We start from the raw sequence: 26,812 nt of genomic DNA, 5'->3' as shown, positions 1-26,812 counted from the left end.
ATATAACTATTACCAATAAAAATAACTTTAAATTACAACAGAGGCAGAGCTTTTTATTCTTTGTGAACAAATTTAACAGATTAAAACAAGTGTTTCAACTAGGATATAGAATACAATAAGCCTTTATATACATAAAAGCAACAAGATTTTCCCGTCAAATAAACAAACCTACAGGCTTTATCAACTATGAATAACTTAGTTACAACATAAGCTATAAAAGTGCTTCAGTCAGTATAAGAAAAATATTGTATGTAGTGGAGTTGCTTGAAGTGGTGGAACAGATTAGATGTATTAACATTACCGCTGCTGGTCGGCTGCACTCTCCGGCACAATTTGCAGCAAAGCGGCAAGGGAGCGGACCCGCGGCCGAGCGAGCGGACCTGCGAGCGTTCCCGCGGCCGGCCTCGAGGATCCGGGGCCGACCGAATCGAGTCTACCTTAGCCTTGGATCCGCTCGTCCCGGCTCCGTTTGGCTCCAGCGCGAGACATATGTGCTGCGTAGCGAAGCGGACCCGAGCCTAGCCATTTTAACCTAGCCTTGCCTAGCCTAGCCTATTTGGCTACGTGCCTGTGTGGTTACGTCATCACGCACTGACGTAGCCCAGCTACGGGGGCTGAATGTGTTGAGCTCTGCGGCGAGATATCTGATAACTGATATCACCGTTATTGAAACATTTCTTATCGCGATAAATACCGATATCGAATTATTGTCCAGGCCTAATTCTAATATTCTATAAAGTTTTACATGTAGAAACTGTCACTGGCCGCTGTAGCTGTAGAAGCAGCACTGTTCTCTGCAGTGGTTGACACTGTGCAGTGTTTCAAAGACAGAATGTTCTAGAGCCTCATGCAGAGCCCTTTCCACAGAGGCTGAGAGCAGCTATCTTTGTCAGCTGTCAGTCACGGGGGGCTTGTATGTGTGTGTTTGTCTTGGGTCAGAGTGTGTGGCTTTGGCAGCATGTATAACCCCTGCTTTTACGAGGCTCAGGCTGCAGATCTCTCCGCTGCTATAAAAGCTCTCAAAGACCTGCGTGTCACTGCCGGCGGCTGTCTTACCTTCAATCACTCGCTGTCTCTCTCTCTCGTTCGCCCACAGACACACACACTCTCTTCTCTCTTTCTGTCTTTCTCTTTTTCTTTTTGTCTCTTCCCTTTCTCTCATTCTTCCTGTCTCATCCCATCTCATCCCTCCAGTCCCAACATCCCTCAATCCCTTCAGTTTTTATTCTTACATTCCTCCATTCCTCTTTTATCTTTTCATTACTTCATCTCATCCTTCTATCCCTCCATCCTTTCATCTTAGCAGTCATCTATGCTGCATCCTTCCATTCACCCTCTTTTCATCCCTTCATCTCTTTATCCATCACAATATTCTTCTGTTTCAACATTCTTCCATCTCTTTTCAATCCTTTCACTGCCTCATCCTTCTACTCATGCCTAAATCCTTCCATTTTTTAAACATTTATAATTACATTATTGACCCTTCTATACCAGTGTCCCTTCATTCATACATACAGCTCTAGAAAAAATAAGAGACCGAATACAAATGATGAGTTTCTTTGATTTTACTAAATTGAAAACCTCTGGAATATAATAAAAAAGAATATGGATGACCATCAAACCAAGCTGAACTGCTTGAATTTTTGCACCAGGAGTGGCATAAAGTTATCCAAAAGCAGTGTGTAAGACTGGTGGAGGAGAACATGCCAAGATGCATGAAAACTGTGATTAAAAACCAGGGTTATTCCACCAAATATTGATTTCTAAACTTATAAAGCTTTATGAATATGAATTTGTTTTCTTTGCATTATTTAAGGTTTGAAAGTTCTGCATTTTTTGGTTATTTTAGCTATTTCATTTTTTGCAAATACAATGCTCTAAATGACAATATTTTTATTTGATTAATAAAATAAAACAATAATGTTCATTTTGCTCAAACATAAAAATCTGATTCAAAATCTGATAAGTAGCAAAAACTGATTCAGAAACTGAAGTGGTCTCTTAATTTTTCCCAGAGCTATACATCCTTCCATTACGTCATTCCTCCATCTCTCTTTATCCATTCATTCCGATTGTCTTTCCTCAAACCCTTTATTATTTCATCAAAGCAACCTTCCTTCACTTCATCCTACCATTCCTCACCTCACTATGCATCCATTCCTGACTGTACATATTTTCATCTCTCCATCATTTTAACCATTCCACCATTCTATTATTCATCTATCCCTATCCTTCCACCCATCTATTCATCCATCCATCCATCCATCCATCCATCCATCCATCCACCATTCCATTTTTCTATGGAGCAGACTGAGGAGCTGTCATTATGAACTGAGGTTCATGTCCTGAGTCATATTGATGCTGCTCACCCTCAGCAGCCAGAGTCCGAGAGAGCACAATTGGCTATGCTCTCTCTCTGGGAGGGTAGGCACAGGCATCTGTTAGCTGATGTTTTAGAGCTATGTCACTGCGCTTTCCTCCTAGTGCACTTAGTATCTGGTTGATGCCTCATCAGCAACAGTTTGAAAAGAGGAATGTCTGGCTTCTTGTGTGTCGGAGGAGGCGTGTGCCAGTCCTCACTCTTAAAGTGTTTGGGGCATTACTATAGATGGGTGGAGTTTGAATTTGCCTTAATGTTTGTTTGTAATGTTAACCTAAAACTGTTGTGCAAAGTGGGAATAATAATTACAATTTTTATATAGCTCAAAATGTGGTTATAATAGGAAGGATCATTTTCATCATTATTACAATAAAGAGGAGGAGAAGAGGGTGAGAAGAATTCAAGACTGTTCTGCAGCTCTCTATACTCTCATAAATCTCAGAGACTGTCAGTACAGGAGCATCTCTTGTCATGATGACGGATAGCAGTAAGGGGCGCTGCAGGCAGGGATGCAGCAGCAGCAGCTCTTAGTGAAGCTGCAGAGCTTTAGAGGAGAGGTATGGAGCTTTATAGAGCAGCCTGAGCATTGAGCTCTTCTTTAGCACTCTACATAACTGAAACAACTGAAATCTGCCTTCCACTGATCCAGCTACTCTCTGTGCTCCTGCTCCTGTGCTCTTGGAGATAGACCATGGACTACAGTCCATGTTGTAAACTGTACAGAGGTCCAGTCAGAGAGGAACCCTTAGGGGCCCTCCAGGCCTTTAGAGATTACCTTTTTCAGTTATTGGTACAAATAGAAGCAACTTGGATTCAGAACTAAAACCTGTGTGCTTTCAGGCTTTGCTTAGTGCAGTGGTTCTTAGACCTGGGCCGGTTCTCAGTATGCATTCTGGCGTGCTTTTGTATCCTCGTCTTTTTGCATGATGTCATCTTCCACTGCTCAAGTTGCTTTTTACTACTCAAGAATGGATTTGCCCAGAACTGTTAAAGTTCCCAGATGTGTTTTTGCTCTTCCCTGATAACCATGGTTGCATCGGTTAGTGACTCGCAAAGGAAAACTAAAGGGAATGCCTAGCATTCATTGCTAATTCATTGCAGTCACAATGAAAAACAAAAAAGTGTTGTTTAGACGTTTTTTTTTTTTAGTTTTTTAGGCTATAAAAGGGACATACAGCTCTGAAAAAATAAAAGACCACTTACAAATGAGGAGTTTCTTTGATTTTACCAAATTGAAAACCTCTGAAATATAATCAAGAGGAAGATGGATGATCACAAGCAATCAAACCAAGATTAACTGCTTGATTTTTTGCACCAGGAGTGGCATAAAGTTATCCAAAAGCAGTGTGTAAGACTGGTGGAGGAGAAGATTAAAAGACTGATTAAAAAACAGTGTTATTTTAATTTTATGAATATGAACTTGTTTTCTTTGCATTAGATGAGGTCTGAAAGCTCTGCATCATTTTTGTTATTTCAGGCAAGCACGAGGTTCTTCTTCAGTTGTACCAAGGGGGGGTGGGGGGTGTTGGTCTGAAACTCCACCCTCTTTGACCAGGTCTGCCTAACAACAGAGCGATCTATATTCTGATTGGCTCAACGAGAGTACATTATAATATACAGCCGATGGATTGGCAAGCGTGAGAAATACCATGTGTGGCGTGTGAGCATGTGAACTCGCTGAGGTGCGTGTCACACTCTCAAAGCGTGAGACTTGAGAGCACTGGTGTGTGGAATACATCTATATAATATGAGTTTCACATTTTAAAAATTAATTAATGAAATGAAGTAACTTATGAATTATATTACATTTTTTTGAGATGCACTGGTATTTTCAATGTCACCGCTGCCAAAATTAGGAATCAGCAACACTATTTACTGTTGATCCAACATAATACTGATATTTTTAATTACAATAAAATTCTGAATCTGCTCAAAAACTAAATGATGCATCAATATCACCATGCTTTCTTGGAGTGTTTTATGGCAGAACTCTTTAAAGAGTGTTAATATTAAAATTGTATACTGATAAGTTTTGTATTTTCTTTTATTAAGATTTTTCATAAGATAGATTTTTAAAGCCATATATTTATATAAAAACAAAAGAAAACATACATTTGTATGAAACAGTCTCGTATGTCTACCAAATACCCAACATCTCATGATGACCACATCAAACAAATCCACCGTAATATTGTATATTGTCGCTGTCCTATGAAAAACACTTGTCGATTTTTAGTTCACTATTTAGTTCATTATTTGAACAGACAAACTGTCCCTTACACTGTGCTAAAATTTCTTGATGAATGGACCAATAGAAACTCTTTAAAATGACCTGAAATAAACTCTTTTAACACTGAATTCCATTGAAAGTTTACATGTTTTTCTTTCTCTCTCAAAAAAGTTGCTGTTTTGGAGATAAGTGTTTTTCATTGGACAGCGACGATATTCCATATACTATCTCTGCTGAAACAAAATCCTTATATCCAAAATGGGATATTCACAGATAATGAGCAAAATATTTGTTTATGTTGTTTAATGTAAATAGATTTTTATAAATGTAACTGATTAGTTTAACTGATGAGTTTACCCCGTTTGGTTAAATGAATGGACAGGGCTTTTTTTGTATCTTGTTGGATGCGCTGGTTTTTCTTTATGTATGTGTGATCAGTATAAGCTTGTTACTGTGAGAGAAAATAAAACATGAGTCATGTGTGACATTTCTATTTGTGTGTTTTCTTGAAGGTGGAGCAAGTGCACATCATGTGAAGATCATGTTATTAATAGAGGTGGATTAAAATGGGTGTTAATGAATGGTGCGTTTGATGGAATTTCCTGACAGATAAGCTTCACTCCTTCCAGCTGGACTCTTGAACAGATGATGGTAGATGTGTGTACCGTAAACACTGTGTCCCAGCCCCCTAAGCATGTATGAGGGGTCAAGGATGTGACTGAGGAAAGGGTGATGAAGTGTGGAGGAGTTGAGAAGTTAATGGCTAGGTATAATTAATGGTGATTTTATTTATGGGTTGATTACTTTATATCTCCTCTCAGGCTCACTTTCTGCCTCCTCAGGCACCTGCTGGCCGGGTTGATATTCGATCTATTGGTCACTCTTGTTCATTCATGGAAAACGTAAGAAGTGCATCCAGGCCGAAACACCAGGGATTTTGCGGTGTCCAACATCAATACCAACTGGAACTGCCCGTCCAATGGCCATTCTTCCAGCCTCACTACAGGAACAGCGGGGAGTGCTGGAAACAGGATTATCCAGCCCTAAACTGGCTTTGATGCGACGATGGCTTCAGTTCCTCGCCTCTAATTCATCATTCTTTCTCTCCCAATCCACAAACATGGGTGTACACAACTACGCCGCCCTTATCCGAGCAGGCCTCCATCATGTTGCCTTGGTGACATAACTCGGCACACAACATGAACGGCGCACTGAAGAACAACTCGCTCGTTTTCAGACAAGTGTTTGAAGCACGACAGCGATGTGAGAACAGCACGGGACCCCCCCGTGGGCCCCCAGGAGCTCAGAGTAAATCATTCTGTCTCACCTTGGGACTTATTTATAGGCCGGGAATATTTCAGATTATTTTGCTGTTCTATACTTTTCCATTCTCTGCATACTGTAGAGATCCAAAGCTCTGAGATCACCACTTAAATCTGCTTCTGCTTTTCGGTACATATGATACTATCAGCACAACACTCAAAAACATATCAATATCTTTAAAATTCGATCATGAATTTCAGAATTTCTCAGTACTTGGAGGTGTTTCCTCCATAAGCTTTGCACTTGAGCTGCGTGGACTTCACATGTTGGTGTAAAAGCCTCTGAAGCCTTCATCTTGACCATGAAACACAAGCTTCAGTTTAAAAAGATTCTTTCTGATTCTTTTGACCTTTCTGTACAAATGTCTTTACCATGATTAGTGCTGTATATTCGCTTACAACCCCTAATTTATAATAATATTGGGACAATATAGACTCAAGATATTTTGTGCTGTGCCTGATCAACTTCATTTAATATGTAAATATAAATCCATTTCTGGTCTGCAATACATTCCAAAAAACGTTGCGGCATGTGGTTTTGCATTGTCGTGTTAAAAATGCATGGACATCCCTGGAAAAGATGTGGTTTTGGGGGGCAGCATATGTTACTGTATGGATGTTTTTTTACACCTGGAAGACTGGACCAGAGTCTGCACTAAGGTTTCTGTCATTTGTTTACATTTCGTCTAGTCATTGTATTTTTCGCACTATAAGGTACACTTAAAATCCTTTAATTTTCCTAAAAATCGTCAGTGCGCCTTGTAATCTGGTAAATTTCTACCAGTCAGGTTATAAGGAGCAATAAATCCACTCTGATGAAGTAGAGCATTATACAGGAGTTTCAATTTTAGATCTCCAGCACAGAGACTGGAGCAGCATTAGCATTAGCTGCTAACCGTGCTAAACGCTAGCTCTTTCGCCATTCAGAGGTGAGTATAACAGACTGTAGTCTGCGTGCTTACCCTGTTAAAACAAGCTACGTAGAAAGAACCATTAGTTAATATCGCCCTGACTTACTTGAACACTCAGGGTTCCTCAGTGTAGCACTGTCAGGCAACATTAGCCACTAACTGCTAAATGCTAACTGCTAATGCTAATGCTCCAGCCTAAGCTTACTGTAAATAAATGGAAGTGCTTTAATTACTCAAATAAACTTAATAAATATTTAATAAAAACTTTAATAAATAAAGTTAATAAAAACTTTAATAAATAAAGTTTTAGGAGAGAAATCTGTGTAGATTAACATCCAGTGCTTGTTTGACTTTGAAAGAAAAGGCTTTTTTTTAAGAATTATAGTTTTGTTTATTAGTTTTACTTAAATTAGCTTCATTAAAGGGGACATGAAACATTTCAGTTTGTACAAGTCTTCTAAGGGATTAAATATAATGGAATTTATTTGGGGGGTAATTTTTTAAATAAAATGTTTACACACTTAATTATAATATATTTATGTTTGCGCTAGTGCGCCGTCATTTTGCCCGTGCAGCACTGGTGACTTCACAAGGTTTGGTTGGTTGAAGAGCCCAGGTACATAACTAGCAGTCACGGTTAGGGAAAAGAGCTTATTGTTTGTGGAGATTATGGATGAAGACGAAGCTGAACTAGGCTATTGTGGGCCATTTGCTCAGAGATCTTTCCTATATAAACCTGAGCAAAAATTTTCAGAGGCTTTTCTGAGAGCGAGACGTTTTGGAGGTGTCTATTCTCTCTCTACGGGAGGTCAGCCAGTCAACAGCAGGTACTGCCATCCCGTTAACTATTTTGTTCATATACATTTAGCTATTTAGCATGTAAAGTCCAGAGTTCATTAAGACTGAATGAAACGTACATGATTTAAGTGGATATTGAAACACCCAGGCGCCGTTTGGTTGATAAACCGTTCAGTTTGGAAGTTAGAAGGCTGAGTGGCTAGCTTCATTTGGTTAGCGTTAGCTAGTTAGCTAGCGTTGGCTAGCTATGGTAAGATAGCTATATAAGTAACTTAGATAACGCTAGATTTGTTAACTTTAAATTGAGGGAAAAAAGCGTCGGACTTCAGCTTATTTGTCGGCGCTAATGCTCCTGACTCAAAAACCCTCTCCTCCACATAGTCCTGGTCTAGAAAGTGCTCGCTCCTAACCCCTAGCATTGCGGCTAACCGGAGGATTCTCACGCTTCAGCGCTGCTAGCCACCTCCAAGGCGAGGCTCATTTTTCAGCCTATAAAATTTTACTACACCCAGTATTACTACACCCAGGGGCAATACAAAAGTTTTTTGATTTGGCTTTTATTATTTATTGAGGAACTAATATGTCTACAGTAACCGACCTCGTGACGTCACTTTAAGCGCTGGGACAAGATGGCACTGCGCTTACTTAAAAAAATTACATTTAGATTGCTTTTTATTTTAATTCTGTTTCACTGACAACTGTTAAACTTATAAAATTTGTTAGAGTGAAAATACATCTTGTGAATTATACTAAATACTTGAAGTGTTTCATGTCCACTTTAATGCCCAACACTTAGCGGCGAGACTGCTTAACCCAAAAAAAGTGGCGACATCCTTGTTCCTAATTAGTGTCGCTTAAAATGATCCTTAAAATCCAGTGCACCTTATATTGCACAAAATACAGTAGTTTTGCTTACAGACTGCAGTTTTAAGAGCAGACTAAAGAATGTTCTTAACTAAAGAACTTTACGTTCTTTCATCATCTTTTTTCCTCTGGTTTGTTTAAAGACTACCCTTCCTGTAATTGGTCCAAAATCCGAACCATCCTGAACACTTATTTCACCCTGCAGACCAACCAGACCGTGGTTCAGTAGATCCAGACAGAGACCACCTCTATTGGCCAGACCAAATTCTGGTTCTTTGGTCTGGACCGTGGTTTTCCAGCCCCCTTTAGTTCTGCTACACTGTTATGGATCAAACTGCAAAGTCAGAAAGTCCAGACCAAACAAGGTAGGTATAAAAGCAGCCTTAAAGAATTCAGTGTAAATTTCTGCATTAACGCTGCATCATATATTGACTCAACCCTGGCAATAATATAAAAAAGACCATGGCTTTTTTTTACTGAATACAACGTCCACTGTGTGATGGTACGTCCCAGATTTACAATGATGTAATACATGATTTAATCATGTTAAATCATGTATTAAAAAGGTTTCAGGTGAGAAACACTCAAGGCTAACTGTGCAGTCCTATGTTCGACAGGAGTTAATGTAAAATAATGGACATTATACATTTTATTTATTTATTTAAAAAAAAAAATTCACAAAAAAAAGATGTTGTTTCGCATATACAATGATTTTGTATGTCAGCTGTAATTTACTTATTAGCAGGTTTATTATACTACACTTTTGCAAACTTCAAACTGTTAATTTTACTAAGAGCAATACATTACAAAGCTTTAGAAGTGTGTGTGTATGTGACTGTACAAAAATAAGAGACCACTTAAAAATAGAGTTTCTTTGATTTTACCAAATTGAAAACCTCTGGAATATAATCAAGAGGAAGATGGATTATCACAAGCCATCAAACCAAGCTGAACTGCTTAAAGGAGTGGCATAAAGTTATCCAAAAGCAGTGTGTAAGACTGGTGGAGAACATGCTAACTGTAATTAAAAAACAGGGTTATTCCACCAAATATTGGTTTCTTAAAACTTTATGAATTGTAACTTGTTTTATTGTTCTTATTTTTATTTTCTGAAAGCTCTGCTTTTTTTATTTTAGCCATTTTTCATTTTCTGCAAATAAATGCCCTAAATGACAATATTTTTATTTAAAATATGGAAGAAATGTTGTCCATAGTTTATAAAATAAAACAACAATGTTAATTTTACTCAAACATATACCTATAAATAGCAAAATGAGAGAAACTGATTTAGAAACTGAAATGGTCTCTTAATTTAATTTCTTTTTCCAGAGCTGTATATTTGTCTATTTATCTTTTTTGTGAGGATTAAAGCTCCAAAGCTTGCTGTGACCATCAAACTTTGTGTGCACTGTCTGACATTTATCTGCTCTTAATGATGAACATATGGTGTTTTATTACCAGAAATTCAGAATTCTTTAGAAAATGCAATACTTCTATATAGAACCATAACAAGTTGTTTAAATTGCTTTTTTATAAGTGTCATAGAACCATATTAGAACCATTTGTGTGTGTGTGTAAGTGTGTGTGTAAGTGTGCATGCATGCGTATGTGTTTATCTATGTGCAACATTTCTAGAATGTCATCTTCTGTCAATTGACTCTTTTAGAGGAACACGAGTTACCAGAGTTTCAGCTGATGGGATTAACCCCCTGGGTACCGTCGTAACCGAGTACACACTTACACACCCCCATATCCCCCCTTCCTCCCACCCCCCCTCTATTTCCAGAGGGAATAAAAGGAGCCCCCGAGGTGGCGGAGACTCACAGGACACACACTGCCCCATGAGTGCCATGCCCAGCAGCACGGCTACCACCAACGGAGTCATGCCTGAGCTGAAGAAATCAGGTAAGATCCCTCTCTCTCTCTCTCTCTCTCTCTCTCTTTCTTTCTTTCTGTCATCATCTGCTTCTCCTCACTCTGCAGCTGCATTCTCATCACAGCAGGACACACACACTGTGCTCTCATGTAGCCGCACCGCTTTACTCTTACTGTCAAACTGTGAACTGAACCCAGCGCTTCAGTTTTCACTTACTGGGAAGAACTTTGTAATTAATTTTCTAATATTTTATACTCCCTTGTTACCAATTAGCTTGTCTGGCTGTCTGTTTATCTATTAGTCTATATAGAGCTATGACAAAAATGATGAGACCACTTCAGTTTCTGAATCTGGTTCTATTTCTGATTTTGCTATTTATAGGTACATGTTTGAATAAAATTCTATATTCTATTCTTATTCTATAAACTACAGACAAAAATTTTCCCAAATTCCAAATAAAAATATTGTAATTTAGAGCATTTATTTGCAGAAAATGATAACCAGCTGAAATAACAAAAGATTTAGGAGTCAAATCAATATTTGTATAAATCAATATTTGGTGGAATAACCCGGGTTTTTAATCACAGTTTTCATGCACCTTGGCATGTTTTCCTCCACCAGTCTTACACACTGCTTTTGGAAAACTATATTCCACTCCTGGTGGAAAGATTCAATCAGTTTAGCTTGCTTTGATGGCTTGTGATCATCCATCTTCCTCTAAATGATATATTCCAGAGTTTTTTTAATTTAGTAAAATCAAAGAAACTCATCATTTTAAGTGGTCTTTTATTTTATAATAACATTTTTAATAAAAAATGGAAAAAAATATTTTTGTTATATATGTGGATATATCACTGTCAAATACAGTTTATAACTGTAATTAACATACACGAACGTGTAAAATGTAAATTGTAAAATGCACCTCTTTTACCAGAAAATTACTCACATTTTCGTGAGACATAACAGAGAGGTCCTGTTACATTTCGTGGTTTTAATGTACATTGTTGTTTACATTGTACACCGCTCTCAGAAAATGTCCACATGTTTTTTTAACAGTGTATCTATCTATTTGATCTATATATTTATCTGCCCATCTGTGTATCAAGATCTTTAAAAGTGTCTTTAATGCTTTAAAGTATTATTACATATAAATAGTAATTTATACATCATACAGATAATTAATTTATTTAAAAAGCATGGCTAAAAACGTCTGAAATTACTGATATCTTATTATCTCATCACACTATTACTTTAAATGTGAATTGAAAACTTTCCAATATGTTTTGCTGATTGGTTAATTAAACTACTGACTGCTGCAATATGCCTGAAAATGGTGCATGCTTTAACGAGCAGCTGGCTACATGCAGCACTGTTATGGGGTTGATATATTTAAACTGAATTCAGTGTCCTGCTGTTTAAGATGCATTTTATTTCTTCCCGGTTCCTCTGTTCATTATCCAGCCGCTGTGACAAGCGAAACCGGATCATGATGGAAAATGCTTGAGGCCCGTAACTCAAATGTGACAAACGATTAATCTGGAGCTGTGAAATGTAGATGGTGACGCAACGTAAAAAACGTCCCTGAGGAAACCATACACTTCTGCATGCTGAGAATGCTGCGCATACTCAACGTACAGCTCCAGTGCCTGGGTGCCACCTATAAGTGTCTCCGTAAAAGGTGGCGTGATGACCATAAAAAGTGATGGGCAGCAGTGAGCCAAAGAACTTTCACTAGTCTGTCAATGCAGTAGATTCACCTCACAGTTTTCCATTCGTTATCCTACTCACTTACTGTGAAAGCCTAATGTTGAGTGTGTACATCAGTTTCACCTGAATAAAATACTTTAGTGCCAAAAATACTGTCAATTATATTACCACGATGTTTGTGTCTTATGACAATCCACCAAACTTTTCGTCAATTTTAACCATTTTTAGTAGAGATGGCAAAATACTGTTTCTTCTTCTACTTCTGATGCTGGGTCTGAAAGTAGCTTCTAAAAGTCTCACTTGACTGTGTGTGCAGGTTTAAAACTTTGTCTTCTAGACGTGCAGGATTTTAGCCTTGTTTAACTTAATTAACCCACTCACAATCATCCCTACCCATAGGGATAGGGGCGTGGCCACCGTGATCTGGTAGTCAGGAAGCACAGAGATACACAGACACAGGCCGTGAATGAACTCAAACATACCTTTATTTGGCAAAATATCCTCCACCAAAACCCAAAACAAACCTAAATCATAACGACAGCCCGGTGGGGCTTTTGTCGCTCAGCTTTTAGTCTTTCAGCCAGGGTTTTTTATGCCCATCCTGGCTGGCTGCTCAATTAGTCCAATTCAGGCCAGCTGGGACAGACAGGGGCTGCCCGTTCTGGCATGGGGCAGACTCATGGCTCCCCCGCCTCCGCGCATTACATCATCCATATTCATCCAAACCCATTCACAATCATCCATACCCATACTCATCCAAACCCATTCACAATCATCCATACCCATACTCATCCAAACCCACTCACAATCACCTATATCCATCCATACTCATTCACAATCATCCATACCCATTATCATCCATACCCACTTACAATCATCCCGACCTGTACTCATCTAAACCCACTCACAATCATCTATATCCATCCATTCTCATCCATACTCATCCATACCCATTCAGAATCATCCTGAACCATACTCATCAAAACCCACTTACAATCATCTATATCCATCTATACTTCTCCATACTCATTAACAATCATCTATATCCATCCATACTCGTCCATCATCAATCATCCCTACCCATCCAAACTCCTCCATACACATTCACAATCATCCATACCCAAACTCATCTATACCCACTCACAATCATCCCGACCCGTACTCATTTAAACCCACTTACAATCATCTATCATTCTCCATACTCACTCACAATCACCTATATCCATCCATACTCATTCACAATCATCCATACCCATTATCATCCATACCCACTTACAATCATCACGACCTGTACTCATCTAAACCCACTCACAATCATATATATCCATCTATACTCATCTATACTCATTCACTATCATATATATCCATCCATTCTCATTCATACCCACTCACAATCATCTATATCCATCCATTCTCATCCATACTCATACACAATCATACTCATACCCACTCACAATCATCCCTACCCATCCAAACTCATCCATACACATTCACAATCATCCATACCCATACTCATCTATACCCACTCACAATCATCCCTACCCGTACTCATTTAAACCCACTTACAAGCACCTATATCCATCCATTCTCATCCATTCTCATCCATACTCATTCACAATCATCTATATCCATCTATAATCATCCATACCCGTACTCATCTAAACCCACTCACAATCACCTATATCCATCCATATTCATTCACAATCATCCATACCCATACTCATCCTTCTGCACTCACAATCATCTATATCCATCTATACTCATCCATACTCACTTTCATACTCAAAACTTCATACTCATACTCATCCATACCCATACTCATACAAAACCCACTCACAATCATCTATAGCCATACATACTCACCCATACCCACTCACAATCATCCATACCCATTACCATACCCACCTATACCCATATACACCTACCGATTTTGATATACCATCTCTAGTGACAATTACATAGAGAAACATCCCAGCATATTGTCCTATTGATTCTGTATAAGGGTCAACACAATAGAGTCAGCAGAGTTAGTAGAACTTTACATTAGTAGAAGCACTTTACAATGCTGATTAATCAACACAGAGTGCCAGTCATTTAAACTGTAGAGCTCTGATAATAAAAAGAAAACACAGATTAAGTCATTACATTTAGATGGAATTAGTGGATTCTCTTAGATGTTTAAGAGAAAAAGTCAGTCTTTTTCAAAGAACATTGAATCCAAATACACCAGTGGCAACTACCGTATAGAAGGGGCTGCCGTAAAATATATATTTAAAAAAAGCAGTTTCGTTGATCATATCCAAGTTGTTAAAGAGGTAAACACGGTGGGTAATAGTTGTATTGTGTGTAACAGGTGTATTGTGTGTATGTGTATACATGCATGCATGTATGCTTGCGTGTGTTTGTGTGAGTGTGTGTATAGGAGGTGTTGGGGCTTAAGGGTGCTGATGCCTGGCCCTCAGCTATCAAAAATACGTCCGTCCGTGGAGGGGACTGATGACTAAAGGGCACCTTGGGCATTGCAGGGATTGTGCGGCTCCCCCCGGAGTACCGAGTAGCTCCCCGGGTGTCAGAGGAACATAATAATAGTCTTTTGAGAGCAGAGACAAGTTTAACAGCTGCTGCCATTAACAAAACAGTATAAATCAAGAGGAAAGCCTCTGGAAGGCTAAACGCTCATCTTCCTCTCACATGAGCTTCTACTTGAAAAACCTTCAGAGAAAACAACTAAAGGCTGAAGTATTGCCACTTTAATTAAAACAATAAGCTGAAACTGTATAGAGTCTTTTGAACTCTGAGGAAAACAAAAAAGAAGGTGTTTTACTGTCAAGACAAAAAAAAATCCAGCTCTAAAAAAAATTAAGAGACCACTTCAGCTTCTGAATCAGTTTCTCTGATTTTGATATTTATAGGTATATGTTTGAATAAAAAAAAAAAAAACATTTAAAACATTTATTTGCAGAAAATGAGAAATGGCTGAAATAACAAAAAAGATGCAGAGCTTTCAGACCTCAAATAATGCAAAGAAAACAAGTTCATATTCATAAAGATTTAAGAGTTCAGAAATCAATATTTGGTGCAATAACCCTGGTTTATAATCACAGTTTTCATGAATCTTGGCATGTTCTCTCCTCCACCAGTCTGGATAACTTTATTGTATGTTTAAATGTGCATTAGTAATGTGTAGTATTTTGCTATGTTTACTTAATTCAATAAAATAGATGAGAGGCAGTTTGTTTATCCATAAAAAAGAATCTGATTTTTAATGGTTGGAGCAGAATGAACGATTTAACAGCATCATTACTTCTTGCTTGAGTTTAATTTTCCACAAAGGCCATGAGTGGTTTTCTCCAGGAGCCTGATATAGTCTTGGTCTAACTGAGCATAATAAAACCATATATAATAATTAGTGCTGTCAGCAAATATTATTATTACTGTTTTTTTATATTATTACTGTTTTTTTTTCTTTACTTAATTGAGTATTTCTTGTCATAATATGGATTATGGATTAATATGGACTGAACCCAGACCTGACCAACTGCAGCAACCCCAGATCATTTACTTACTTAAATCCAGGTGGAGACTTTGTTTTTTGAGTGCATTGGTGCTAGCTGACTTCACATGCATCTGAAGAAGTCTCCTTGTGTCAGGAGCAAAGTAGAGTCTTAGTTAAGGGTTGGGTCAATTGGCTCAGCTGCCTTGGAAAGAATAGCTTGGATAAAAGGTTTTAAAAAGTTGTTGAGGCTTTAATGTGGAAAACCTTTACTCATCAAATGACAAGATTATATTTCAAAAATCACCTCCATACAGAATGTAATGTAAACCACACTACACATTTATTTGTTTTGTCTCCCTCACAAAGTTACAAAGAAGCACTAGTAGCATTTTAACTTTTGATTTATCATGAATACATACAGAATATGACTGTGTTTTAATTTAAACACAGTTGCTAATGAATTAACACCAATAATATGAATAGAATTCCATTTAGTTGATTTTACATTGATTAGCTTATTGTACATTGAAATATCTGTGATTAAAAGTTTCAGTATTAAAAATGAAAAACATACCAAACAAGTATTGGTAGCATTTTTACTTATGATTGATCATGAATACATACAGAATATTATTGTGTTTAATGCAACACATTTGCTAATTAATTGACACCAATAATACAAATAGAAGTCCATGTTGTTCATTTGACATCGATAAGCATTGATTGTACTTTTTGATTGTACAATGATTTTAAAATTGCATTATTAAAAGTGTGGGAAAAGTGTGACTTATTGCGAATGATCACAGCAAATAGCGTGATTTATCCGTTTATTTCTGTTTTAATTTTTGCATCAGAAGTTGCATAAAGTTATCAAAAAGTAGTGTGTAAGACTGACGGAGAGGACATGCTAATATGCATTAAAACTGTGATTACAGAAAAGGGTTATCACACCAAATATTGATTTACGAACTCTTAAAACTTTATTAATATAACAATTGTTTTCTTTTGCATTATTTATTATATTTTTTGTTTTTTTCAGCCATTTTTCATTTTCTGCAAATAAATGCTCTAAATGACAATATTTTTACTTTGAATTTGGGAGAAATGTTGTCCGTTGTTTATAGAATAAAACAACAATGTTCATTTTACTCAAACATATACCTATACAGAGAAACTGATTTAGAAACTGAATCCAGAGCTGTATATAAGAATATAATACACTAGGCCTATAAGACCATAGGAACAGTCCCTGTCCTTTCATTTCATCAATGTGTGGCTGCTATATAGCGTGCAACGAATGCTCCAGAGCTCTATAGTTAGTAGCCATAAATTGCAGAGTTACACAGATTGGAAACACTTGAGCTGCTGTATGTTTTCACTGCTCTCGTTACACACCACCATGAAACGCTAGCGTCCCGCCGGCTCGGCAGGTGTCTTTATGTGCAGGACGCATTTAGACACCACTTGCTTTTATGGATCATTTATAAAATCAACACAAAGTCGGCTGGCGTATAAATTCCCCTCCCTGCTGTCAGCATATAGACACAGATGGCTGAACACGTGGCCATACAGACACACAGTCAGAGAGACGTATAGACAGAAAGTCAGTTCAACCAGTGATACAGATCAGTAGAGAGAGAGACAGATGGATAATCAGACAGATAAGTGCTGTTTGTTGTTTTTTCATTATTTCATTTACTGATTGAGTTGATAGTAAATAGAGTCATCAGTGTGTGATCGACTGGTGATTTTACGATGTGTTTAATATGCTGTTTGGTGAGCAAGGTGTGCAGATCCACCGCTACTATCATGTTCTTCTGCTGATCTGCCTTTACCAGCCAACAACATCCCTCTTTCTGCCAACACTTCCCTCTCATTAATCATCTCAACAAGTCTCCCTCTCCGCCCTCTAGTGTAGCCCCTCTAAACTGTAGCCCCCCCTATAGCCCTACTCCCTTACCCGGTTTCAAATCCCTACTAGTCCATTTTTAAACCCCCATTCTCCACATGATTCAGGCTTTACATCCTCTCCGGGTGACCCACCTCTCCCCGTGTAAACTCCACATCGGGACTTGTTTACAGTGCAGGATATTTCACTATTTTACTCACTAAAATACCCTTGCTAAGAAAAGCGATTCAAGTTCAAGGTGGTCCAAGCTCAAGGAAAAGCTGGTTGACCTTGGTCCGTGACCAGTGTTGGGCACGTTACTTTGAAAAAGTAATTAGTTATAGTTACTAGTTACTTCTCCAAAAAAGTACCTGAACTACTAACTGAGTTACTCCACTGTAAAAGTAACTAGTTACCAGTAAAAGTAAGTATTGCGTTACTTTTGTGTTACTCGCCCCCGTAACCCCCACCCCCCGGCCCCCATCTTTTCAGAGCGTGTTTCATAAGCCAGATGAATAGAGTGCATGACAGCAAAGACAAGTACCTGCATAGAGGTTTGTACATGATAAATTTTTAGTTCGGGGATATAATGTGCACTCGACGTGCACATTTTTACCTTTGACCTTTGATTTTTAAATAGTGTCGGTATTTCCATCTGTAAAAGGCTGTTTTTCCACTGGAGTCCTCCTCACTCGCCTAAACACCCACCCACCTATTTTCTCTGATTGGCTGAAGACATAATCTTACTATACCTTAGCCAATCATTGCTTCCCTCCCTTGTGACTCACACACACGACGCACACACACACACTTGCGCCTTTGTCTGTATGCGCAAAGTAACGTGCAGTAACGGGATGTCGGAAATGGTAACGGCGTTATAGTTACAGTCAGAGTAATTAGTTAGATTACTTGTTACTGAAAAAAGTAACGGTGTTAGTAACGCCGTTTATTTCAACGCCGTTACTCCCATCACTGTCTGTGACTGCATAGGTGTGTTTTAGATTAGGGGTGCAAATGTACAAGATGTACAGTAAAGTGTCCAGGAGTGAAAAGGTACAGAGTGTACAGTAAAGTGCCAAGTGTCCAGGGATGCAAATGAACAGTATATACAGTAAAAAGGCAAAAGAGTCCCAGGGTGTAGATGTGTAGGGTGCTTTCCAGTACAGATAAAAAAAAGGCTGATTAAGAAAGCACATATTGAGACTCGTTCCTCATCTGTCCTCTCTCTTCCGGCTCCACTGGGAGGAGTTGAAGAGTCTGATGGCTCTCGGAACGAACGATCTTCTCAGTCTGTCCGTAGAGCAGCTCTGTGACAAGAGCCTGCCACTGAAACTGCTCCTCTGATCCATGATGATGAAATGCAGTGGGTGACCATCATCATCCATGATGGAGAGTAGTTTTTGCAGTGTCCTCCTCTCTGCCACTGTTACCACAGAGTCTAGCTCCACACCAACCACGGACCCCGCCCGCCTGACCAGCTTGTCCAGACGCATCTCGTCCCTCTTCTTCATGCTTCCTCCCCAGCACACCACAGCATAGAAAAGACAGCTGGACACCACAGTCTGATAAAACATCAGCAGGAGCTTCCGACAGATGTTAAAAGACCCCAGCCTCCTCAGGAAGTAGAGCCGGCTCTGCCCCTTCTTGTACAGGATGTCTGTGTTGGCTGACCAGTCCAGCTTATCATCCAGATGCAGTCCGAGATACCTGTAGGTCTTCACCATCTCCACATCAACTCCCACAATGGATACTGGCTGTATGGGTGGCCTGGCCCTGCGGAAGTCCACCACCATCTCCTTGGTCTTGGAGGTGTTCAACAGCAGGTTGTTTCTATTGCACCACGCCACAAAGTCTTTCACCAGGTGTCTGTACTCCTCCTCCTTTCCTCCCCGTATACAGGCCACAATGGCAGTGTCGTCTGAAAACTTCTGCATGTGGCACGTCTCAGAGTTGTACTGGAAGTCTGCAGTTTTGTTTTCTCGAGTTTGATGGTTTAGCCAGTTTACCAGCATGAACAACATGCTCTTCTTGTTGAAAGATCTTGATTTAAGACCAGCTTGTAGGCTGGTAGATGGTTACAGATAGTCTAAGCTGCTGCTTGATGATGATCAAGTGTTTGAAAAACTGGTAATCTAGGTGATAACATACCCTATTCCTAATACACAGTATCGGGAAGCATGTCCCAGCATGCTTGGCAGTCACACGTTCATTTTTGTTGGGGTTGTTTGTTTAAATACATGGAGTTTAGTTGTGGTGTTTCCACTAATGGAGCATTATTCACCCTCTTGGTGTTGGGGTGGAGGGTGGGTGAGAGTCAGCTGCAATTTAATACATCTCATTCCAGTCTAGTTGTGGACTCTAATATGAATGAATGCCATTTGAGCTGTTTTTTTTTTGTTAAAAAAGGGCTTAGGTTTTTCTATTTAGCCCTGCTTTTGTTCACTGAATTAGAGGTCTCTAAAGAAAGACAGGATTTGGCTCTTGCTAATGAATATTCATATATATATATATATATAAATATATCACCTCTGATTGGCCTGGGTTCGATTCCCGGCTGGGGCGTCCCGGGTCTTTCTGTGTGGAGTTTGCACGTTCTCCCCGTGTCTGCGTGGGTTTCCTCCGGGTTCTCCGGTTTCCTCCCACAGTCCAAAGACGGCACGTTCAGGCTAATTGGAACTTGATTGAAATTGCCCCTTAGGTGTGAGTGTGTGAGTGACTGTGTCTGTGTGTCTGTCTGTGTCTGTCTGCCTTGCGATGGCTTAGATCGTAGAACCTTGTGATTAGACAGTACCTTTCCTGCCGCGAAATAGCCGACGAGCTGATGTGGCGTTAAACTCGACTACCCAACCCAACCCCACCTCTGATTGGCTAACAGCACTGCAGCAGAGAACGCCTACCTGCCTTCCACCCCACAGTCAATTTTACAGCTCTAAAACTCAAAGGACAAAATATTTTCAGAGATACAGCCTTAGTTATAAAGATACAGCACTGAGTGCTAGATAAAGTTAACCCTTACACTTCACTTAAAGTCAGACTCGTTATCAATGCTGCGGTGCGAGCACAAGTAGAGACTGCCCGCCGTGTCACCGGTCTCCCCTTGGCAGTGCAAATAACCTAAGGCTAATGCTACTAAACTTTTACCTCAGACTTGGTGATTCGGTACTTGAGCAGTTTGAGCAGTGTCGAAGCCCCAGAGTCCGCTCTATATCATAAAATCTGAGGTCACGGTAAAACACAGAATCAACCGGAGATCCAATTTAAACCTATAGTTACTTACACAAGATAGCTAACGCTAACTAGCTCTGTAAATAGAAGCTGTTAACAGTTGCTTGATTTTCTTGCTCTCTTAATGTGTTTGAGAACGTCAGAGGTCTCAGAAGAGGTAGAGTTGGTATACAGTAAATAGCCCTATGTGCCCCTACCTGTTCTAATCCAAAGAACCTGCTCTAATAATGCAAGAACTATTTACGTAAGTAAAGAAAAAAATACTTTAAGGAATGAATGTCATTCAATCTGAAAAAAAATCAGGAACTTTGAAAGTGTCCTTAAGTTTAAGTCGCAAAGAACATAAAAAAAAAACATTTTTGATGAAACTGGCACTCATCAGAACTGCCCAAGGAAAGGAAGACCAAGAGTTTCCTCTATTGCCCAGAATAAGTTTGTCAGAGTTACCAGCCTCAGAAAGTGCAAGTTAACAGAACCCCACGTAAAGTACTTTGATTTGTTTAACACTTTTTAGTTAAATTTTGTTGGGGTTGTGGTTTAAATAAATGGGATTTAGTTGTGGTGTTTCCACTGGTGGAGTGTTATTCAAGGTATTCTTGGTGTTGGGGTGGAGGGTGGATAAGTGTCTTAATTTTCAATGGTACTGTACTGTAGACATTTTGACCAACACTCATACAGATAACAATGATCTCACAATGTTAAACCCCTAATATATAAAAAACAATGTTTCTGAAGGTTTCAGTACAGCCACACCCTCTTTTACAGGCTAAACTGCTCTTGCTAAACTCTCTCCGACATTTATAGCTGTCAACAGCAGGTTCTCTGTATCACTCTATGGTTCTAATAACCAAACAGCATTTCTGTCAGATTTCTAAAACCGTAGCCGTGTTTGTGCATCTGTCCGCCTGCATGATTTTTTCCATCTGATCCATGTCGGATAAACAGCTATCACAGACCCGCCGCTCAGCGTGGGGCTCTTCACACGTCATCTGGGAGATCAGGGAGGCTGAGCTTCTGTCCCCACACTCCACACTCATGCCACTATCAGTTCCACCGCCCTGATCCTGTGGCACAACCTGATCTGCCTCGTTATGACCACTGTTCCCAGACCTGGCACTGCTCACAACCGCCACGGCCAAGACAAACAGCTCGTTTCTGTTCTGTCATGAGGGCCACAAACCATCGGCTGGGGGTCTTTATCCATCGGCATGGATAAATCAGGAAGGAGGTCCAGCTTGAGTTGTGTTGTTGCTGGGTGGTACTCTCTAAATCAGTGGTACCAGGGTGCGAGTTATACAATGATAATTGAGGGGGCAATTTTTTCTTTAGGGTATAAAGGGAAAAAGCACTGTGCAGGCAGGTGCTTCTGTGAACTGAAGCTGTTTTATAGTAAATCCATTAAAACAGATAATGTAGCACATTCCACAGAAAGATCTTTATAGTCACAAGTCATAAATAAAATATAATACAGCAAAATTAACAGCTAGTAAATCCCACAAAATACACTCAATGCTATTGGTTGCTACCAAACACAACTTGTACATGTTACATTAAAGGCACACACCATCCAAAAAGTTTCACCCTGATAGTTAAATTCTCATTTTACAAAAAATATATACAGTGCAGGCCAAAAGTTTGGACACACCTTCTCTTTTTCAGTGCATTTTCTTTATTTTATATTTGCATTGTAGATTCTCACTGAATGCATCAAAACTATAAATGAACACATGTGGAGTTCTGTACTTAACAAAACATGGTGAAATAACTAAAAAAAAAAAAAAAAAAATATATATATATATATATATATATATATATATATATATATATATATATATATATATATATTCTAGTTTCTTCAAAATAGCCACCCTTTGCTCTGATTACTGCTTTGCATATTCTTGGCATTCTCTGAATGAGCTTCAAGAGGTGGTCACCTGAAATGGTTTTCCAACAGTCTTCAAGGAGTTCCCAGAGGTGTTTAGAACTTGTTGGCCCTTTGACTTCCCTCTGTGGTCCAGTTCACCCCAAACCATCTGGATTGGGTTCAGGTTCAGTGACTGTGGAGGCCAGGTCATTTTTTGTTAAGTATAAAACTCCACACGTGTTCATTCATAGTTTTGATGCATTCAGAGAGAATCTACAATGTAAATAGTCATGAAAATAAAGAAAACACATTGAATTACATTGATCCTGTGGTAGATGTTTTAGTGCTTTAAGAGTTTGATATATATTACTGCTTATGTTATGCAGAAATACAATCCACATAAAACTACATCTGTATTCTTATTTGAATATTCTTTTGAAGCTGAAGATGATCAAAAATTCAATGCCCATAAAAATGCATCTTTAGCCTGAAGCATGTGAGTTGTCACAGCAGCTTTTAAGGTGGAATGGTGAATTAAATTATAAAGTGTGTTTAAGAAAACTAGCAGCGTAGGGTGCTAAGTGCTGTCACTATGATTAGGAGATTGCTGGTTCGAATCCCGGTCATGCAGCTCATCATCAGCTTCTGGAGCCCTGAGAGTGCACAATTGGTCTTGCTCTATCTGGGTGGGTAGATGGTGCTCTTTCCTTCATCACTTCTGGGGTGATGTCGCTCAGCACAAAGCATCTTACTTACTGTTAAGTTCAGAGGGTAAACCTTTCATTTATGCTGAAGTTTATGCTTTCTCTCTCTCACTCTCTTTCTTTATTTCTCTCTCTGTCACACATGCGTAGTCATACACACACACACACAATGGCACGTTTCCTTTTTTCAAGCTGTGCAATGTTTATTTTCTCCATAAAACTCTCAGTTAAACTCAGTAACCCAACAAATTACAATATTGTAGTTTAAAAACACGTAATCATGATTTTATTCATGATTTAGTCACAGAATATCGTTGTGATTCGTTATTTTTTAGGGATTTTAAGGCACCAATAATACAAATCTAAGTGTTTCTGTCTCTGATTCTCATTTAAATGCACTTTATCAAAAGTTGTCATTATCAAAATTGTAATTCACCGACTCTTCTATTGAGAGTCTTTTAATTCATTTTTAACACAACCCTACCATGTTCACATATATATTTTTTTCTCATTTTTTTGTGTTGTTCCAATACACACACAGGAAATAAACATGTGTATAAAAAACCTGTTATTGCAATCATTTACTGTAAGAATTACCTCATTTTTGGGTCAGATTTCAGGGGTGCCAAACACTTTCGGCCACTAGGGTATAAATATATATGCTATATGTATAATTATCACTGAGAACAGCTCAAATCTATTTCTTTCAGCACATGTTTTGGATGTCCTTTCCCAGCTCGCTCTTTCGCCTCGTCTCCAAGGTCCACTAAGGCAGAGATCAGTGCTAATGACAGATGGAGTGACCTGTCAGCGAATAAAGATGACCTTCACAGCCTCCCCTCCGTCCTAATCCCCTCTCGCCCCTCGCTCCCTCTCCCTCCGGACCCTCGGTCTCAGTGCGAAGTGATTGCTGTAATACTCTGTACTGTAGAACCGCTGTAACCTGACTCTGGACTCCAGGACTTGAGTGGGTTCCTCTGTGTCTCTACTGGGTCCAGATAATTGTCTTACTGCTACTCTTTGCAGGCACTTAATGGATACACTAATGACTGAATGAGTAAGAGGTACAGGCCTGATGGTTATAGGGCATGGGCTACTTGTTCCATAATCCTGTTGGTATTTCCCAGCAGGACATATATGATCTATGAGGACGCGTGGAGCGCGCTCTGTACACGCAGGCTTTGAAGCGTTATCGTGGTCGGGGTTATGTAACGAGCCGCTGTTTGTGAAGGTTGGTTTGGTAGTTATGTTATGTATGGGTGCGTGTGTGTATAGGACAGAAAGACAGAGATGTTATGCACCACCCAGACAGCTGTAGAGGGACCCTGAGTGCCACATGTAGCGTTATGGCAGTATTTCATGCTCACGTGTGCTGGGGCACCTGTCCCTGCGGAGCTCTGTGTCAGCTCTGACAGAGCGGCCTGTCAGGAAGAAGCATTGCCGTGAGGACACCCCTTCCCCGCGCAAGGCCAGCCCGTCCGATCGAGTGACACACTCAAACGCTCTCGTTTTTATCTTCCAAAGAACCCGGTGGGGCAAGGTCGTCAGCAAGTCTGAGGCTTTCCCCGCTCCTGTCACCCCGTGGAGGCGAGAGCCGTCCTTCAGGGAAACGTGTTGAGAGAATGTCCCGTGGCTTTCTCTCAGAACTCCAAAAACAAACCCAGCACACTGGATCTGACCTGCTCTGTAGTGTCTCTCGGGACGTGAGGGCTTCTACTCTTACACAGAGCGAGAGGCGCTTCATCGGCTTTCAGCGCCGGGAATGTGTTACTACATGAACTTGAACCTGGACAGGGAGTCTAACACAGATACCAACATTTCACTTCAGGGAAGAATCAGATTTACACACTCGCACTCTAATTGTAGTCTATCAACTCTGAGAGGTTACGTTGGGGTGAGCAAATTCCAGTTTTCAAAACTAAGAACTAAAAATACACTGGAGACACACAAGCATCCACCATATCTTCATTCACTTTAACTGTGTCTTAAAAAAAGAAGATAAAATATATATATATACTGTATATAAATATATATATGTATATTATTTTATCAAAGAAATACCTGGGCCACTGTTGTGCCGAATTCAGCACCCCCGCCAGGAAAAGCACCTCTCTCAGGAGCATGCACACACCGTCTTCTTGGCTTCACCTTTAATAAAAAATATGCACCAAAAGTCTCACGGTTACCTCAGTCACTCAGATGTTTTCGTGTTTGGGTCAACAAAGAAAGTCACCCCCTCTTATATCTGTCTACATTAGGGTTACATACACTTGCACAGATGATACACACTGCTGAATTCGGCACAACACCGATCCAAGCTTTTATGACATACTCCCACCTCAGCACCGTATGCTTCATTATTCAATAGGCTATACAGTGTGTGTGTAACGTACCCACTATCTTTAGCATGATTTTCAACTAGCTTACATCATGTCAGTGTTTTTCAGCCTATTGTTATTTTAACCTTACAGGAGTAACAAAAACTAAAGCTAGCAACGAGCTAGCTAAGCTTAGCGATTAGCTAGCTGACCTTAGCGACCTGCTAGCTGACCTTAGCGACCTGCTAGCTAAAATACTAATGCTAACTACCAGGGACAGAACTACCGTTAGCGACGAGCTAGCTAACCTTAGCAATGAGCTAGCTGACCTTAGCGACAAGCTAGCTAAAATACTAATGCTACCAGGGACAGAACTACCGTTAGTGACGAGCTAACTAACCTTAGTGATGAGCTGTTTAAAGGCAAATTGTTAGTTTTTTACATTTTAGAATAAAAATGAATGGAATTTGAATTTGAATTTAAATCTTAATCTGCTCTCGGTCTTGGTTGTTGTCTCAGTTTTTCCCCAGTCTTGGTCTTGGTCTTGACTACAGCAGTAATGCACATGCATGCAAAGGGGAGTCAGATTCTGACAGAGACAAAATTCATCACAACACCTGACAAAGCAGCTGGCTGAACTGACAATTAACATTATACAAACTAATTAATATGAAGTATAAAGAGATGCAGCCCACATTGCTGATGGTGATGACAGGATGCTGTTTACCTATGCAGTTTAGTTGTGTCTATTTGCTACTTTTGCTGATCTATCGCTTTAATGTGTGTAACACTATATTGATCAGGGCTGAGCTTCCCACACAAATATACATGAGATGATTGATTGTGATGAGTGATCAATTTTTGTGCACGCCCTGTTTCTGAGCGTTATCATGACTCTCAGTCGTGCCTTGTTAGTGTATACATGTTATATATTTAGAAAGATGGACTGATGATGAGCGGAGGGATGAGCGAAGACAAATGAGCAGATGAAAAATGACACGTTGTTCTGGCTGGTTAAACACTAGACTGCACATCTCTTGACATGTCCGCATTAGAGGCTTCACCTCTCCTTTTACACTTTATAAATGGACTCAGTGTACTGATAATGTTGTTCCACTCACTGGCCACTTTATTAGAAACACCAACCTTAGACTTTCACTCACTGGCCACTTTATTAGAAACCCCTACCTTAGACTTTCACTCACTGGCCACTTTATTAGACTTTCACT

At 39.5% G+C, this 26,812-nt stretch overlaps 1 protein-coding gene across 3 annotated transcripts in view; it reads left to right on the top strand.

Moving 5' to 3' along the window:
* Positions 1 to 6,518: 6,518 nt before the first annotated feature.
* The window catches only part of zgc:195001 (uncharacterized protein LOC567531 homolog), a 34,693-nt gene continuing 14,399 nt past the window's right edge, over positions 6,519 to 26,812 (top strand). Inside the window, exons 1-3 of one of the 3 annotated variants that reach the window (XM_022673914.2) lie at positions 6,519 to 6,592; positions 8,711 to 8,870; positions 10,292 to 10,410. In XM_022673914.2, coding sequence (XP_022529635.2) covers positions 8,830 to 8,870; positions 10,292 to 10,410 — 160 coding nt within the window. In that variant the 5' untranslated portion in view covers positions 6,519 to 6,592; positions 8,711 to 8,829. Of the gene's footprint in view, positions 6,593 to 8,635; positions 8,871 to 10,291; positions 10,411 to 26,812 lie in introns of those variants that run through there. The other 2 variants (XM_049468086.1, XM_049468085.1) reach the window with 2 other exon arrangements.

The sequence above is a fragment of the Astyanax mexicanus genome, chromosome 19, assembly GCF_023375975.1.
Source record: "Astyanax mexicanus isolate ESR-SI-001 chromosome 19, AstMex3_surface, whole genome shotgun sequence".
NCBI lineage: Eukaryota > Metazoa > Chordata > Actinopteri > Characiformes > Acestrorhamphidae > Astyanax > Astyanax mexicanus.
The sequence above is the reverse complement of the archived record's forward strand: the minus strand, read 5'-3'. Positions and strand labels throughout refer to the sequence as shown.